Source organism: Cladophialophora yegresii (assembly GCF_000585515.1).
Source record: "Cladophialophora yegresii CBS 114405 chromosome Unknown aczIN-supercont1.3, whole genome shotgun sequence".
NCBI lineage: Eukaryota > Fungi > Ascomycota > Eurotiomycetes > Chaetothyriales > Herpotrichiellaceae > Cladophialophora > Cladophialophora yegresii.
Window position 1 is genome coordinate 1022609 of NW_006913047.1, and position 16405 is coordinate 1039013.

At 54.8% G+C, this 16405-nt stretch overlaps 5 protein-coding genes across 5 annotated transcripts; 3 read left to right on the top strand and 2 right to left on the bottom strand.

The window, feature by feature from the left end:
• Positions 1-879: 879 nt before the first annotated feature.
• On the top strand, positions 880-5905 carry A1O7_04073 (uncharacterized protein; the record flags this gene model as incomplete). Its single annotated transcript, XM_007758088.1, has 2 exons — positions 880-5676; positions 5732-5905. 2 exons carry the CDS (start codon positions 880-882, stop codon positions 5903-5905), a joined length of 4971 nt encoding a protein of 1656 aa, XP_007756278.1.
• Positions 5906-6749: 844 nt separating this feature from the next.
• A1O7_04074 (uncharacterized protein) lies at positions 6750-7348 on the top strand (the record flags this gene model as incomplete). Its single annotated transcript, XM_007758089.1, has 2 exons — positions 6750-6806; positions 6839-7348. The coding sequence occupies 2 exons, from the start codon at positions 6750-6752 to the stop codon at positions 7346-7348; spliced, it is 567 nt and encodes a 188-aa protein (XP_007756279.1).
• Positions 7349-10559: 3211 nt separating this feature from the next.
• A1O7_04075 (uncharacterized protein) lies at positions 10560-11696 on the bottom strand (the record flags this gene model as incomplete). Its single annotated transcript, XM_007758090.1, has 1 exon — positions 10560-11696. The coding sequence occupies one exon, from the start codon at positions 11694-11696 to the stop codon at positions 10560-10562; it is 1137 nt and encodes a 378-aa protein (XP_007756280.1).
• Positions 11697-12404: 708 nt separating this feature from the next.
• On the top strand, positions 12405-14276 carry A1O7_04076 (uncharacterized protein; the record flags this gene model as incomplete). The annotated part of the gene is made up of 1 exon (XM_007758091.1): positions 12405-14276. The coding sequence occupies one exon, from the start codon at positions 12405-12407 to the stop codon at positions 14274-14276; it is 1872 nt and encodes a 623-aa protein (XP_007756281.1).
• A 445-nt stretch (positions 14277-14721) lies between these two features.
• Positions 14722-16204, bottom strand: A1O7_04077 (3-isopropylmalate dehydrogenase; the record flags this gene model as incomplete). Its single annotated transcript, XM_007758092.1, has 4 exons — positions 14722-15696; positions 15812-15880; positions 16063-16083; positions 16154-16204. 4 exons carry the CDS (start codon positions 16202-16204, stop codon positions 14722-14724), a joined length of 1116 nt encoding a protein of 371 aa, XP_007756282.1.
• Positions 16205-16405: the final 201 nt, after the last annotated feature.

Sequence of the window (16405 nt, forward strand, 5' to 3'; positions counted from 1 at the left end):
CAAGCTTGGACCTCCGACCTGGCACACAGGTTTGTCCACGGAGAATTTCTATCAGTTGAGCTAGGCGCATATCTGGGAGGCAGGGCAGGCGTGAATCTGGAGATGCTAGTGGTGACAAAGTCCTAGTGGGGACCAGCAGTGCCTGCAGCGTCCGTGGGGCGGCTTGCAGTGAGGTGTGTGTTTTCGTCCCTGAATGGTGGGTTGGTGGTGCTTTTTCTTAGCAGTGCCAGGACAGGTCCGACCACTCGCGGGCCCGCGACCCAAGGGAGCAAGGGAGCAAAAGGGAACCTTAAACTTAGGCTCAGGCTCAGGCTCGGGCTCAGGCTCAGATCCCATCTCATGGCGACAGCTGGTTCTCTGCACAGATCCATCTCAGCGCACGTCCACCCCTCTGCTTCGTCTCCTTCTTCCTGGCTCCATTGCTGAGGCCATTATTGTGTAATTAGTGATGAGGACAGGTGACAAGCACTGGTCGTTGTGTTTGATATGGTTATTGACCGATCAATTGTCTGACCGTCATCCCCTCCTCTGCCTCGACTGGCCTGCCTTGCTTAGCGACAACCTCCCAGCCTCATAATTCTTCACCGTGACCACACGCCACAACCTCACCAACAACAATCTCCCACTCACCCCGTGCGCCGCTACCTTTTCAACGGTCGCTTGTTTAATCCGAATTCCTATTCAGCCGCCTCAGTCGCCCACCAACTTGTAATCTGAGTGACGCAGCTCAGAATATCCAACCAGCACTGTTTTTCATGAACCAACGTGTCTATGCCCGGTCTATTTATGCCAACATAAACATCAGAACCGAGCGACAGATACGTGCGCCTCAAGCTGCGGACAATCCCAATGCCTGGCAAAAGTTGAGGTGGCATCAGAATGGGCTTTAGCAGTCGCCGCCCAGTTCTGCCTGCACCAACCGAGTCTCTAGTCGACGGATCCGCCGACGAAGCTGGTCCTGCCACAGACATTGACCTGGGAACCGATCTGTCTCGACGAAGCGAAAAGACGTCCCAAACGATCCCCGACGACGGAAGCCCTATTACCATCACCACCGCTCCTAAGCACAAGTCCGGAACATTATCCAAGTCGGGCCACCAGTCTCAAACCTCGTTGCTGATAGAGTTATTTGAAGGAAGTAAGAGCTCGGAAGGTGGACAGCGGCGGCCCAGTCTACGAGTGCGCTATACACCATCTGACTCTCGGAAGAATAAAGAGAAAGGGAAGGGGCATATTCTGGTCACGGAGTCGCCAACAGCGAGGCGGCCTTCGCTCAGTCATCGAATTCCTCTTGGTGGAAACGACACACTTGCGCAAAACGTCATTGATGGTAGCATCAGTTCCCTGGATACCGCCGACGACTTCGGACCCTCTGTTCCAGTGGAAATCGAAGTTTTGCAGCACGACGATAGCGATCGGTCCGTTCTCAGCCCACCCCCAGAGACCAGGTCGATCATCCCTGAGTCGGACATCTCTTCTATGCCAGCAGAGAGTTCATTGGGACCCAGCACCTCTTTGAACATGGCGCCAACAACTGTGAGCATCGGCCGGGGCCCGTCCGCGGACGGTGCCTCCCTGAAGCCGCCCATGTTGCCCACCGAGCGTAATTCGAGTAATGAACGTATTACACAGAAAGTCATTGAAAAGCTGAACAACAAGCCACGTGTGTCAAGCAGTGGAAAGCGCCACCACAGCAGTCACAGCGGCAGTCGAAGCAGTGTCAGCAGAGAACTTGAATCAACCAACCCCGAGCCGCGCATTCGGGTGACCAAGACGGTTGATGATGATTCTTTACCCAGTGTTACTGGATCCAGCCTGGTCAGCGGCTCCCACTTGTCGGCAGATCCGCGCGGAGCAGACCAGCGATCGGTCCGCTCTGGTGCCTCAAACGTGTCGATCACCAACAATCCAAAACTACTGCAAACGGTCGAAGATGCAATCCGACGGCTGATCCTGCCAGAGCTTAACGAACTCCGACGGGATCAAAAACACTCTCACCATTCGCGGCATGAGAAATTTAGCAACCCTTCTGATATCTCTTCAAGCTCCGTCTCGCGCGAAGAGAGGTCACACCGGAAGTCGTCGGGCAGCAAGTCAAAGCGTCGAGTGAGCCGAGAATCAGGGTCAGACTTGCCTTCAGAGTCTCGTCGGCACCGGCGCCACAGAATCAGCGAATACGACTCGCCTTCTGAGCAGAGCTACGAGCCATCAGAGTCTCATGACAGCATCCGCGACCAGAAAAGGTCGCACAGACACAAGAGCAGCCGTCCTCGCGAGGCCGTGGCTGCTGGCGTTGTTGGTGCTGCCTTGACGGCCGCCGCGCTCAAATCGCACGATTCTGGATCTAGCCTGGAGCATTCAGAACGTCGCAGACGGAGGACAAGCAAAAGTCGTAGCAGTCGCAGCGCCAGCGTGGCCGAGAAAGATGATGCTTTCCAGAAGCATCAGGTGCCTGCCATGCCTTTTGTCAGCGAAATTGGTACAGACCTCACGCGGAGTTCATTGAAGTCATCAATTGATGGACGCGCCGAGACACCGACACGACGAGAAGTGCGCGAGGTAATACGCGGATCCCCTGCGGAGCTTTCGTCCCCAGCATCGCAAACGACACCCACAGGCAATGCATTTGACTTGAAGAGAGGATTGGGCACCCACCATGGAAACGTCTCAGAGCAGGACTTGTCCACTCATGACCTTTTGCCCAGGAGAGATACTCTTGATGAGAGTACTCTGGGAAAGCCTCCCGCTTCTGAAGAACTCGACTTTAGCACCCATGGTTTCGCAGCCCTCACAGATCCAGAACGCGCTCGCCAATACGAGAGAAATCTCCATCAACAGCATCCTATCAGGAGAGGGCTCAGTCCGATCCAGAGTGTGGCTAGCTATGCAACGACAGAACCGAATCGCAACTCTCTGATGCAGCCGCGCAGCTCTGAATCCCTGCAGCGGTCTCCAGGAAAGCATTCTCGGCTTCACGACCAAATCTCTGTCTCTTCTCTTTCATCGGCTCCGAGCACTGACCTTGCTGCGTCAAGGCGACGCCAAGGAATGAGCCTGGAAAGCCGAAGTGAGGTCATGGGACAACATGCGGAGTCGATCGAAAGCACTCCTCGACAGATGGATGCTCAAGCTGTGTTCGACGAGCAGCACCTTGAGAACGAAAGCTATCGTGGCTCACCATATATAGACAAAGTCACAGCAGGGCAACAGGTTGTTGCGACAAGAGGGATTGGGGCCACCGCGGAGTATTTTGAAGTCCCAACAGGCGTGGAGTCAGCCGTTGCGTCCTTGATTGAACCTTCTCTTGTCTCTGCAGATCATACCTACTCCCCGCGGCAAAGTCAAGCAGACTCGGTGGGCGTCCGCGAGGTTGCAAGCCCTTCGTCGTCCCATCATGATTATGTCTCAAGACATAGTGGCAGTCCGCTCAAGCAAGAGATTTCACATCACAATGAAAGCGCACACGGTGATACTCCAGGCGCAATGGCTTTTGTGTCGTCACCAGTGCAGAGCCCTGCTCGCTCGCTTGAAAGTTTCCGGCAGCATCCCACCAAGGTTTCACAGCCAGCTCCGCTGGCAACGGAGAATGTGCCCAGCGGTCAGGTTGAACTTTCACCAGAATCCGACATTACCACGAATCCATCAATCATTCGAGGTCCAATTGGCGGTCTCGCACCAGGCAATACTGAACATTGGCCTTACGATCCAACACCTCCACACTCTCGAGCCAATCTGGTACTACCACCTGTGAGCCGTGACATTGGCTCAGCGGGTGCAGATCTCATTCCTGAACCCCTGTCCACGAATCGTGATCATGACTTGGACGGGAAAAGAGAGCTGTACACGCAACACAGGCCTCTGTCGACTCCATTAGGCGCTGGGGATGAAGGCTACGAGACGGGTGCTAATGTGCCATCCCCGGGCCTCTACTCGCAGGGCCGAGGAGGCCGTGAGGATGCGTATGCGTCAGATATTCCCCTAGACGATGCTGCCCTAGCCGACGATCCTTTCACCACTCAACGAGGCCAATATGTCAGCGGTCTCTCCCATGGGTTGTCGCCCATGTATGACAATGCAACGGGTCAAGGCATCGACAATATCCACTCAAAAGATATTGTAGCTCTCATGGATCACCTGACCATGCGTGACGCTCAGCGGAATGCGAGAGACACCGAAATCCTGGTTACCCTGGTTCGAAGTGCTGCCGAAATGCGCAACTCGTTCGAAGACATGAAGAAATTCATCGCCGAGCAAGGAGACAGCCTTGCGGATACTTCCGAGAAGCAACATCAGCGGACACAGAAAGTAATCAGTGGTCCTCGACCACAGCCCGTCAGCCGTCCTACCTTGTCAGCCACATCGGAGGATGACATGCCCTCGAAGCGACGCAACGTCTTCCAGCGGGCTCTTCGGGGACTTGGGGCGAAGAACTCGGTCGAGTTGCAGCACATCGAAACAATGCTCATGCGGCTTCTGGACGAGGTGGAAGCCCTACGAACGCTTCACCCCACTGGAGTCGCCAGAGAGCCACCTAGGTCTACCAGCCTGACTTCTGCGGATAATGCACGAGCAGCGACGGAGACAGGTTACGAACCAGAAGGTCAAGCAGGCACGTCATCAACCGGTGATCGATCCGGGTTCTTCTCGAACAACTCATCCCGGCAGGCCGATTACCGCAACTACAGCACTCACCGAGACTCGACTAACCGTGTCAGCACCGTGATGGAAGGAGATGAAGAGTATGACGACTATGCAGACCATCTGGGTAATGCTACCCCCGGAAACACGCAGAATGTCAGTCACACGCCACGGGTGACACCCCCGAGAAATGTTGCGAACGTACAAGCCAGAGGAAGTTCCGTGCCATTGAACACTCCGCCTCGGATGCACGATCAGAATATGGCGTCGCTGAGCAACGAAAATACACCTCATCTCTCCGCAGGCGACGGGTCGGGCAGGAAGCACAAGTCTTTTGCGTCGTCATTCTTTCCGAAGATGGTCTCTCGATGGTCGAAGACCACTACATCATCTGACAATTATCGAGCCAGTCAACAGCGAGTTCGGCCCTATTCGGAGCATTCTCGATCGGGCTCTAACTTGGGTGAATATGAGTACGAGCATGACCCTCAAGGTGATGACCGTCTTCGGTCGAATACATCATTTCAGCGAGAGCAGTATGAAGATGGAAACCGGCCACCGTCTCCACTGATCCCCAGTCAGTTGTCCGACAACCCCAAGTATCAGGCCCATCGAAACAGCATCAACCTTCAGCATCCGCAACCTCGACAAGGGCCGTCGGGGCGCTTCCAGTCTCGGTTGGAGTCTGAAGCACAGTACTACGATGGTGAACAGATGTCGCCGACCTCGCAGACGTCTTCTCAGTGGGAGGCTCATTCAGGCCTTCAGCCACCGCAAAATACCACTCAGTATGGAAGGAATCCAAGTCCGCTCTCAGATACTGCGTACTCTACCGAACAAGGCATCCACAATGACAGCAGGAGCATTCGTACTGCGAGCTCCCAAGGGCCACCACGTCCGCCAAAAATTCCCAACGACGACCCCTTGATCCCTCAGCGCCCACCCAAGGTCTTGGCGACTCCGCCGGCCTCGAACAGGCAACAGACCTATGTCGACCACGTCACGGCTGCGAGAGCTGGAAGCCCTTCATTCGACAAGGTAAGTCTACATTAATGTCCGTATACATTGAACCAGCCCTAACATACAGCCACAGACACCAGTCGCAGCACTCAAGTCACCGCAGGGTCAAGTACGAAAGCCATCTGGTCCGAGACCGCTTGCAGGACCAAGTGGGTCCAAAGGCGACTTGAACACGATCAAGAGAACCCGGTTTAGAGGCAGTCCGAACCAAATCGACAGCGAGGACGAGGCCGCAGCAGCATACTAGCAGGCATGAGCGTCTAAAATGCACAGAGAGTCATTCGAGCCAGGAGTTTCGGCGCAACACGGGGTATATGGATGATCAAGCCGTACAGGGGCCTTGGACCTAACTCTTCCCACTACTTCATAACAGCAGCTGGTCGGGCGATAGTCTCAGATTTTACGATAAAAGTTTCAAGGGCTGAATTTCCAAGGGTGGATCGCAACGGAGACTCAATGTTAGGCAGAGAAGGTGCATATGCGCTCACAGTTTCACGGGAAGCAGCAACCTCGGCTTGACGCTTTCAAATGAGCGTGGCACGTTGAAAACCCCTGCACTAGATATGTAATGTCAGTAACGGCCGGAGCTCCGCGAGTGTTTTGGAGGCCGCTCGTCGGCCCTGGTCGTCTTGATGATGCCGAACTGTCTGTCGGCGTTTGCGCCTGACTGCATTGCCGCTGCCACACACAAAACACGCCTCGCCACACGCTCATACTGTAGCTTGTACTGGCGGGGAGCTGGCGGCAGGGAAAAGCTCAATGCATTTCACCCATCTAGCTGCGCGTGAGCTGTGAGTCTCTCTTCTGTACGCAGGACTCACACTGGATGCATACCTTAACCCTCCTTTTTCAAGTCGTGAGAAGGGAGTGATGGACTCGTGTCACTTAAATCTGGCCTGGCTCACTCCCTGCGCGTTTTGAGGCGAACGTGATCTCGCCAGATCTGGTGCGAAACGCGCTTCGTGTCCCTCAAGTGTCATCGTCCAATTATCTTCCCTGCTTGATGCTCGCCTTCGTCGATTTTGTGCCATTTGCGTTGACCACAATCGATCACAATCTCAACCGCTTCGCAGTGGGAAAAACAGCAGTCCATGGCCGCGTCAGACGACTGTGGCAGCATCTTCGGCTCACCCATATTCAAGCTCATCGTTGGTGGCGGCAAGGTGCTCACAGCTCACAGGGCGATCCTCGAAAAATCATGCTGGTTCCAGCGTTGGTTAGAATTCAGGGAGGGCCTGACACAAGGGATGCACTTCTCCTGAAGACGCGCCAGAGCAAATGGAACAGATTCTCTCTTGGCTCTAAACGGGTCAACTCGAGTATCAATCGGCCGGAAGTCGCGTCTCATGACGCAAAGCCCTCACTGACGGACGCTGTTCTGCTCTACATCGTCGCGGACAAGTATATGTTCCACGACCTGACGCGGCGGATCGAGGGCATGTTCCGCAAATACTTCGACGAAGACATCGAGACCGCCTTTTCGTATCAGAGCTATCTCCGGACTTTGAGAGAAACGGGGCTTCCCGAGTGCTGTGGTCTGAAGAAGGTCCTCCTGGATAATCTGGCCGTGGATCTCCGACGGCACGGCTGGAATATGTACATGAGGGAAATGGACCCGGGGCTTACCGAGGAATCACTGTGTAGAGAACGATCCCAAGGCCATGTTGAAGTGGATGGAAAGTCTCACTGACATGAGGCTACCCTCTGTACAAGTAATAGGACGCGGCTCGAAGCGGCTGAAGCGGGAACATTTGGCGACGACCGTGTCGCAGGACTGGTCGCCGCAGGCAGTCTACGCTGTTGACTGAGAGGGGTTGAGTTGGATCGGTGGTGCATGAAGGAGGGCTAGGGTCAGACGACACTGGAGACGAGGGCCAGGATCTTCACCGTGGTTGACATCGCTGGTTTCCACTCAAGTGTACATTCAGGTTTGTATACCTCTGAGTTGGGCTCACCTTCAGGGCTTTCATCACATCCTATTTTGGATACTCCTCGTCATCATCTTCACTACTTATGCGGGGACTCGCTTGCTAAAGACGATGGGACATTGTACCAGAACCTGTTACATCATTGTCTTGGGGAGAAATCTCATCGTTTGTCACTAATGGACGAACAGGTCGCTGGCAGTGATATCGGCGAAGGCAGCAAGGCCTGTCTCGGTGTCTCGCTCATCTACCAAGGGTTCACCCGTTTTCGATGCCACGCGAGTATCACCCATTCAACGACTGATCGAGGCGTGGCGCGCTCTCCACAGATTTGATCTCCGCGGAGTGTATTTTGTTTGGGCACGGTTCGAAGGCAGTGGTAGCATGGGGAACATGTGCCCGTTGCAATTTCTACTATGAGAAGTACAGATGCTTTCTCGAACAACCCGCGTGGGAGCTACGCAAGAATAGCCTTCACTCGGACCACGCCGATCAAAAGACAGCGCGATAAAGTCAGCATTTGTGCGGCACCGTCAGCTCACGACCAACACAAATCACGATGACTGTACAACAGGTCATGAGCCTTCGCAAATAGCATCTCCGGCATACTCACGACCAGACCTCGTACGCTTTGGTGGATGTCCCTCAATCCTAAGCTTGAGCTACGATGCAGAAAGGCCATTTGGTTGAATTGATTTGACTCCCTATCGGGCGAACGGCGGCCGCCCAGGATGCGGACGGTATGGAGATAGACGAAAAAAATAACCTCCATGACGCATGCCACAATCCACATTGTACACGGACATGCTGTGCTTGCAGGCTAATGGCTACAGCCCCCAGGATGGACCAAAGCTCAAGCAACAGCGATCACAGGAGCGGCGATTGATCGAGCAACGCTTGAGGGTGTGCTAAGCTATGTGCAACAGTACGGTAAAATGCGCAAATGTAGGCGAGTTGTGCTGCCAGCGGATCCAATACAGTGTCAACGTCCTCACCTCCTTCCCATGCGGCTGCCATCCTCGTCCTCCCTGCCTTGTTTTCAGTGTCGGGTCCAGATCACCAGTATCCATCTTCCCCGGCACGTGCTTTGCTGGCCTTTGACACTCCTGCAGCACATCAAGAACTTACCCTCATACCTGTGCCAACGAGGTCCTTGTCTGGGATTTGAATTCGAGTGGCTTGCCTGCATCAATACTGCTGGCCTTCCACGATAGGCACATCAATCTTGCACCGCAAAGACTCCTGGCAACACATTTGATCATCCGAAGAGTAAAACACGGTAGGAGGCTCAGATATGCAGTCAACACAGGGATCTATGCATGTTGACAGCGTTCGAGATCCAGCGCGACGTTGACAACTATGTATTGCAGACCTACCGACCGCCACCCCTTCACAAGCACGGACTATTCCCCCAGAACCCGCAAATCGCCGGCTTCGAGGGCTTCGCGGCCGCGGTCGAGGTCTTCGTCGGCTTCGCCGCGCCGGCATTTTGTGTTGCGGTGGACTTCACCCCCTTCGGAAGGAGACTTGCTGGTGTTTGCTGGGCCGGCGGTGGCTTTGGCGTGGTCTTGGCTGGTGGTGGTGGTGGCGGTGGCGGTGACGCCGTCGGTGTAGGACTCATGTGCACGGTGACGGCGGGACTGAGAGTGGGAGCAGATCGCACACTGTCGCACCGTGTGTCGCCCAGGGCGAGGTACTGGATCGGCCCGGTCAATGTGGCGTCGCAGATCGCGAATGACGTGGTGGTTAGGCAGACGAATTGGCCTGCGGCGGTGCATTGGCCGGGTTTGCTCCGAGGGGGCTCAGGGGCCGGATGCGGGTGGGCCAGGATCAACGGTGACAGAGAAAGGAGGAGGGATAATGACAGCGAGAGCGAGAACAGGAACGAGGACGAGGGCATCTTTGGAGATGTCGGCTGGGGATGGACTGTGCTGTGCTGTGCTGGGCTGGGCTGGTTTTCACGAGTGGGTTTCACGTGCGAGGATACTGTGCCCCTATGGGTGAAGGTGAAGACGAGCAATCGGATCGATGGGACGGACGGATCGGGATCGGATTTGCTCGCAGACTCTGTGTTGTCTGAGGTGCGAGCATATACATACACATACGTATGCTAAATTAGTTTGCGTGTTTCTAAACAGGTAACAATGTGGCCCGGAATATTTCCAAGGGTGATTGAATTGCAAACTGGCTTGATGCTTGATTGTAGCAAACTACACAGGGGGGTAGGCCATGGTGAAGAAACAAAGGGCTTCGAGCAATCCCAGATAGTGGCTATTCCTGTAGATGGTCCTTTGTCTCGTGGAAGACGGAGTACTAAGTAGTTTGCTTTGTGTCTCAATGATTTTGGTTGACCGGGCACACCCAGGGCGCATTGTTCCAAATTAAGGCCCCCCCCCCGGGCCCCGGCGTTACAGTATCTAGCGACCTCAAGTCTTTGTTGAAGCGTAAGTGTGGTGGAATATCTAATGCCCCTTTCTGCACAGCCTTGACTGTCAGTCTGGCATTGTAGAGTTGAGGAACCACTGCGCCCAGCATAACGGGCGGTTCGATATGATGGTGATTGTTCACAATTGGTTAGCGGCAGACGCACTGCTAAAAGCACAAGCACACCATCTCGGTGTCTCTTCTGGTGTTGGATTGACTGATTCACTACAGACGTACTGTGTAACTAACTACCAGGAGTCTATCGAAGGGCCACACGGGTGCCAAGCAGCAGGTGCGACCTGCGACCTGCCAGCACACGCACTGTCTGATTGAGGTGATTATCTAATTAGTAAGCATGGTCGAGGAGGCTTGGAAGCTGTCTCAGCACTGGCGGGTGGACACGGAAGGTCAGGTCAGCAGCAGCATATTTGGGTGCAATTAGCGTGCAAGCCTCGCGTGGCCCAGAAATAGCTGTGGTGGCTGGTCACTCTTGCACTTCGACATATCGCACCATTGCATCAATACCATGTTGACAGGCGATCCCGTCCATCTTCATGATCCCGCGCGGTCTGACGCTTTTGCAGCCACATAAGACGACGGCAGAGGGTAGGCCCTAGCACCTTCAGTATTCACCAGAACAATGACAGAATTGGTCTGGAGAGACAGTCCCATCGAGGCAGCCTTCTTGATAGCCGCCAGGGTTGCGGCCCCGCAGGGACCAGCATTGATGCCGCAATCCTGCATGTACTGTACTGATTCGTGGCATTCCAAGTCCGATACCACGATGCTTGCATCGACGCCCCTTGAGAGGACTGGCCATGAGATGGGTGACACAGAGCCGCAACACATGCCGTTCATAATGGTAGCCGATGTGTCGATTGTGCTCCGTTCCCCGGCTCTGAGGCTATGCTGTAAGCATGCAGCCGTCTCGGGCTCGACAGTCAACACCCCAATCTGCCTCCCGCCAGACTTGCAGAAGGCCACGACGGCATGGCCGAGCGAACCCACACCAATCGGGGTGACGATCATGGTAGGCCGGAGACCTTGTGCCTCAAGCTGTTCCCCGATCTCGAGTAAAAGGGTTGAATAGCCTTCGACGATCCAGGCTGGAATCCGTTCATACCCCTCGAAAGCGTTGTCCTGGATGAGAAGACCAGTGGAGACCCTTCGCGATTCTGCAAAGGCAGCAGCGACCGCATCATCGTAGCTACCTGGGATCACAGTAACTTGTGCACCTTCGCCTTCAATCTTCTGGCATGTTTCTTGGTCCGCAAACCTGGACATGAAGATGCGGGTGGGGATCTCCAGAATCTTCCCCATCCGCGCAACGGCACGGCCGTGGTTTCCTTCTGTGGCAGCAAAGAGAATCGTTCCTGCCTTCTTCGCCGCTTCTGACACATCCCGCAGGCTCATGTTCAGCGAAAGACCGGTCTGTTCGGCTATTGCACGGAATGTGCCCCAGGAGGCGCCCAGGATTTTGAAGGCCGGCAAGCCAAGCCGACTGCTTTCATCTTTGACGAAAACGGCACCGACACCCAATTGCTCTGCGAGGTCATACAGCGGGATGAGTGGCGTCTGCTCATATCCTGGAAGGCGATTGTGGAAAGCTTGAGCTGGACTTATATCTGTCTCGTATGAATAAGTCCATGACTTGGCGGAGGGATTGGTGTAGAGCGTCGAACTTGACATGCTAGTTATCGATACTCCATTAGCGGATCCGCGATCATAAGTCTAGGCTTTATGTAGGCGAGCTGGATGTGACGGGACTGGGACGGTTGAAGCGTTCATTCCGTGTGATAAGAACCAAGACGCTTGAAACATAAAGACCCCTTGTCAAAAGGCGCGTGGGGCGGTCCTCTTCGTCATGGCGCCAGTGGCGGTGATGCTCTGGCAGCCATGATAATCAAAGACTCAGAGGCAGGATGCACTACACTGTAGGATATCGACGCACGCAAGCTGTGGCCCTAGGAATAACTTTCAACTCTTGCTGAAGAGTAAGAGCTTCGGGAACACTCGATCTTGAGTCACGGGCGGAAATACTTTGTTGCGGCCAGCCAACGATAATCAGGGAAATCGTCCATCCAAGGCTGCAGCAATATGGACGCTACACTCTCGTGACACTCGGGCTATTCCTGAAAAGAAGCACAAATGGCCAGCTGGCTTGCCACGATTGGTTGCCTTGCTCACAGACAAGCGTATGCTGCCAACGAACCCAGAAGATGTCGCCTCCAGTCGCACATGGCCTTCAGTGCTCGCCAGCCTCTCGTCACTCCAGTCGAATGCGTCTCGCTCGCCCCACCGGCTGATTGGCTTTTGCCATGACATCGCGGCCCAAAGCTCACACACCATCGTGCTCGTCATCCGAGCTGCATCTGCTGACATATGAAGGAGGCGGTTATGGCTGAGGACGGGTTGAGGAGGGCGAAGACACGGCATCGCAAACATGATGACACCGACACATCCAAGTCACGCAAAAGATCCGAGGATGACAAGGATACCGCCACGACGAAATCTCCCGCCGCCACCACCGACCGTCCTGCCGATATTCTTGCGCTTCGAGAAGCCAGGCTCGCATATATAGCGAAAGATCCCGAGGAGAAAAGGAAAGACATGAAGTACGAATATGTGAAGCGTTCAACGACGGTAGCGCAGGCGGGCGACAAGAAGGAGAGGCGGCCCGGGATTGCGCAGGCCCTTCCAGACGGTCGAGATGTTCGAAAACCTGAGCGACGGGCGACCAAGCGGACAGATACAAGTCGTAGGCAGGCACGCCAGGATGGCGATGACGATGGCTATGTATATAGCCGGTCAGAAAGAGCGCCAGCCAGAGACGCGGCACGGAGCAATGCCCCTAAGCGGAAAACAACCACCGTGGATGCCAGTCCCAGGAAAGCTGAAGAGAGACGGACGGCTCCAGAGCGACGGCACACAGCGCCCGCGAGACGGAAGGTAGTGTACAACTTTGACGAAGAATGTACGGACCAACCCAAGCCACCACCACGTCGGGACTCCAGTGTGGTTGAGAAATCGCATCGCCCCGAGATCAAGAGGAGTGCAACAACCACAAAGGCCAAGACTGAGGTGAGCGCAGCGAAAGCGTCAGAAGCCACAGCAGCAACGAGGAGAACATCCACTCTGTTCGGTGGGATCTTGCCTCCCAAACCCGCGCCGCAGAAGAAAGTATCCTGCCTGACATGCGGCGCCGACGACATCCCGATCGCTCGAGCCGCCCTCCTTCCCTGCAAACATCGGATGTGCAACTCCTGCCTCAAGCGCATCTTCACCATGTCCGTTACCGACCCGGCGCATATGCCTCCACGGTGCTGTACAGACCAGCATATCGACCTCAAGCACGTGGAGAAGCTCTTCGATGACAAGTTCAAAGTGTTGTGGAATCGGAAGTTCCAGGAATACAAGACCAAGAACAGAATATATTGCCCGGGTCGGAAATGCGGCGCCTGGATCAAACCACACTACATCGCGCTCGAAAACGGCCGCAAGGTTGGACGTTGCAAGCAGTGCAAGCTAAAGGTGTGCGCCATATGTTCCCAGAAGATGCACACGACTCGGGAATGTCCCAAAGACCCGGAAACGAAGGCTTTCATCGAGACTGCCAAGGAGCAGGGCTGGCAGAGGTGTTATAGCTGTCATGCCATGGTCGAGCTCAAAGAAGGCTGCAACCACATGACATGTCGCTGTACGGCCGAGTTTTGCATGGTCTGTGGAATGAAGTGGAAGTCGTGCGACTGCCCTTGGTTCAACTACGAAGCCGTCGATGCGCATCTTGGAGATCCCGTCCGGCATCAGCAGGAGATTGATAGGAGGAGAGACCAGATAAATCGAGACGAAGAGCTCGCACGCCGGATGCAGCAGCTCGGTGTCGCTGCTGACGACGCCGGCGGAGCATTCGGCCTCGGCAACGGAGCAGATCATCACATGAATCAGAACTTCATCCAGCAGGCGAGAGAGGCATTGACCGCGAACTACGCGCAAGCGAATCGAGCTGCGCGGGACTTGCTGAACGGGTTCGTCATGGGCAGAGAGAATCAGCTGCCTGGTATGCCCTTGCAGATGGATCAGATGATGGAATTGCTCGGCCAAGGGCGCGTGCGAGATCCCGGGGAGGGAGGAGATGAGGCAAGAAGACCACGACGGAGAGGTACAGCCAGGCGAAGGACAGCCGCCGCTGACACGCCGGACGATGGTACAGCGGGTATGGACCGCCGCGAAGAGAGGCGCATCCAGGATTGGGCGAACGATGTCGGTTGAGGGAATTGGAATTTGATCATGGCGCCACGAGTCTGACCCAGGCCATGGCTTTGGCACGGAGTTTATGACGCCCCCACGGTGTGACGATGACAGGACTCAAGACTACCAGACATACTTGTTGGCGTTCAGGTTGTGCCATGTAATGTTTATTTGATACCCATTCTCAGTATTTGATAACGACACAAAAGATGAAGCTTTGTCTAAGAAATTCGGTCTTATGCGTACCAGTGACTCAGGCTAGACGCCGTGCCACGAAGCATGCAAAGGACCTATCTCCGTTGTAGTAGTGGCCATTTCCTTCTCTGTCCACAGTTTTCTTCCATTGTTTCATAAGCCACTATGAAGGCCTTCATGGTCACATGGTAGGAGAAAAGGTAACATGCGCTCTCAACTGTGGCTTGAATTGGCCCGGCTCGATCCCACTCCTACTCCCACGACAACGGTCTCACTGGTCTTTCAAAAGAGATTCCAACTCCTTTGCCACCGCGTCGCCGACCTCGACCGTCGAATTGTTCCCTCCAATATCCTTGGTCACGATGCCGTTTTCAATGACGATCCTCACAGCCTGCTCGACCAAAACGCTTTCCCTCGCCATGTTCAAGCTGTACAGGAGCATCATGGCCACGCTGAGAATCGCGGCGACTGGGTTCACGATGCATTTGCCGGCGATATCGGGCGCCGAGCCATGGATGGGTTCGTAAATGCCATTGCACAGGCCCTTGCCGTCAGGAACGCCGCTGAGACTTGCACTGGGCAGGAGCCCCAGACTGCCGGGGATGACGGAGGCTTCGTCGGAAATGATATCACCGAACAGATTCGACGTGACGATCACGCCGTTCAATGCGCGCGGGTTCTTCACCATGATCATCGCGGCCGAGTCGATCAGCTGATGTTCGAACTCCAGCTGGGGAAACTCCTTTTGCATGGTCTCTGCGAAGACCCTCCTCCACAGCCGACTTGTCGCGAGCACGTTCGCCTTGTCCAGACTCCAGACTTTGCTTGGCGGACTTTTCGCGAGGGCGAGGTACGCTGCGAGCCTGGTGATCCTTTCGATCTCCTTCCTGGAATACGGCTCCCGGTCCTCCGCCCACTCGCTCTCTCCATCATCCGGATTCCCTTCGACCCGGTCGCCGAAGTAGATGCCGCCCGTCAGTTCCCTCACAATCATGAAATCTGTTCCCTGGCAGACTTCTTCCTTCAGTGGAGACCGCGCAGCAAGTGTAGGAGAAGCGAAGAAACAAGGCCGCAAGTTGCCGAATGTGCCCATTTCTTTGCGCAGCCTGAGGATGCCTTGTTCGGGGCGGACTTTGCCCACACCGTACTTTGGCCCGCCTATTGCGCCGAGAAGGACGGCGTGGGCGGATTTCGCGGCCGAAAGAGCCTCGTCTGTTAAAGGCGTGCCATGCGCGTCAATAGAACACTGGGCAGAGGGAGCATTAGCTCAGCCGGAAGGGTCTTGATGTAGGAGAAAGCAGATGGTGTAGAAAGTGTCTGTACAAGACTGCCACATGAAAAAGGTGGCTTGACAAACTCACCCCACCGAGTAAATGTTCTTGGAAGTTGAACTTGATATCGTTCGAGCACTGCTCAATTAATTTGAGAACCTGCCCACGCCGAGCTTCACGTCAGCATTCCTCCCACAACTGCTGGCTTTTTCCCAACTTCGTAACACAGAGTAATCCTCGTAAGATCCGAAATGCTTCACTCATCCAGATTGCCCCGATGTTGTCTTTGCTGACCATACTCAAATCCACGTGGGATGGAGACTGTGGGTGAGCACACTAACCTTGATAGCCTCGTTTGTCACCTGGAAGACATTAGCAATACTGTCCTAACCAGCAAGAAGTTCGGAGTCGACATCGATAATTACAACCCACCTCAGGACCTGCATAATCGCCCCCAAAGACGACGATATTATAGGTGGGCATCTTGGCTGTTGTTCAGACTCGCTGTGACACTCCCTTGGTTTGCTTCCCACAGACTTTAAACCAAATCTTACACACAGATATTGTGGCCAAGCGTAAACTGGACGATCAGAGCAACGTCGACCATATTGCCTGTAAAAATGGCGACGGGGCCGATGTCGGCGCAACGTCACGTGGTCCGTCCCGTCGAGCCAGTACGGCGGG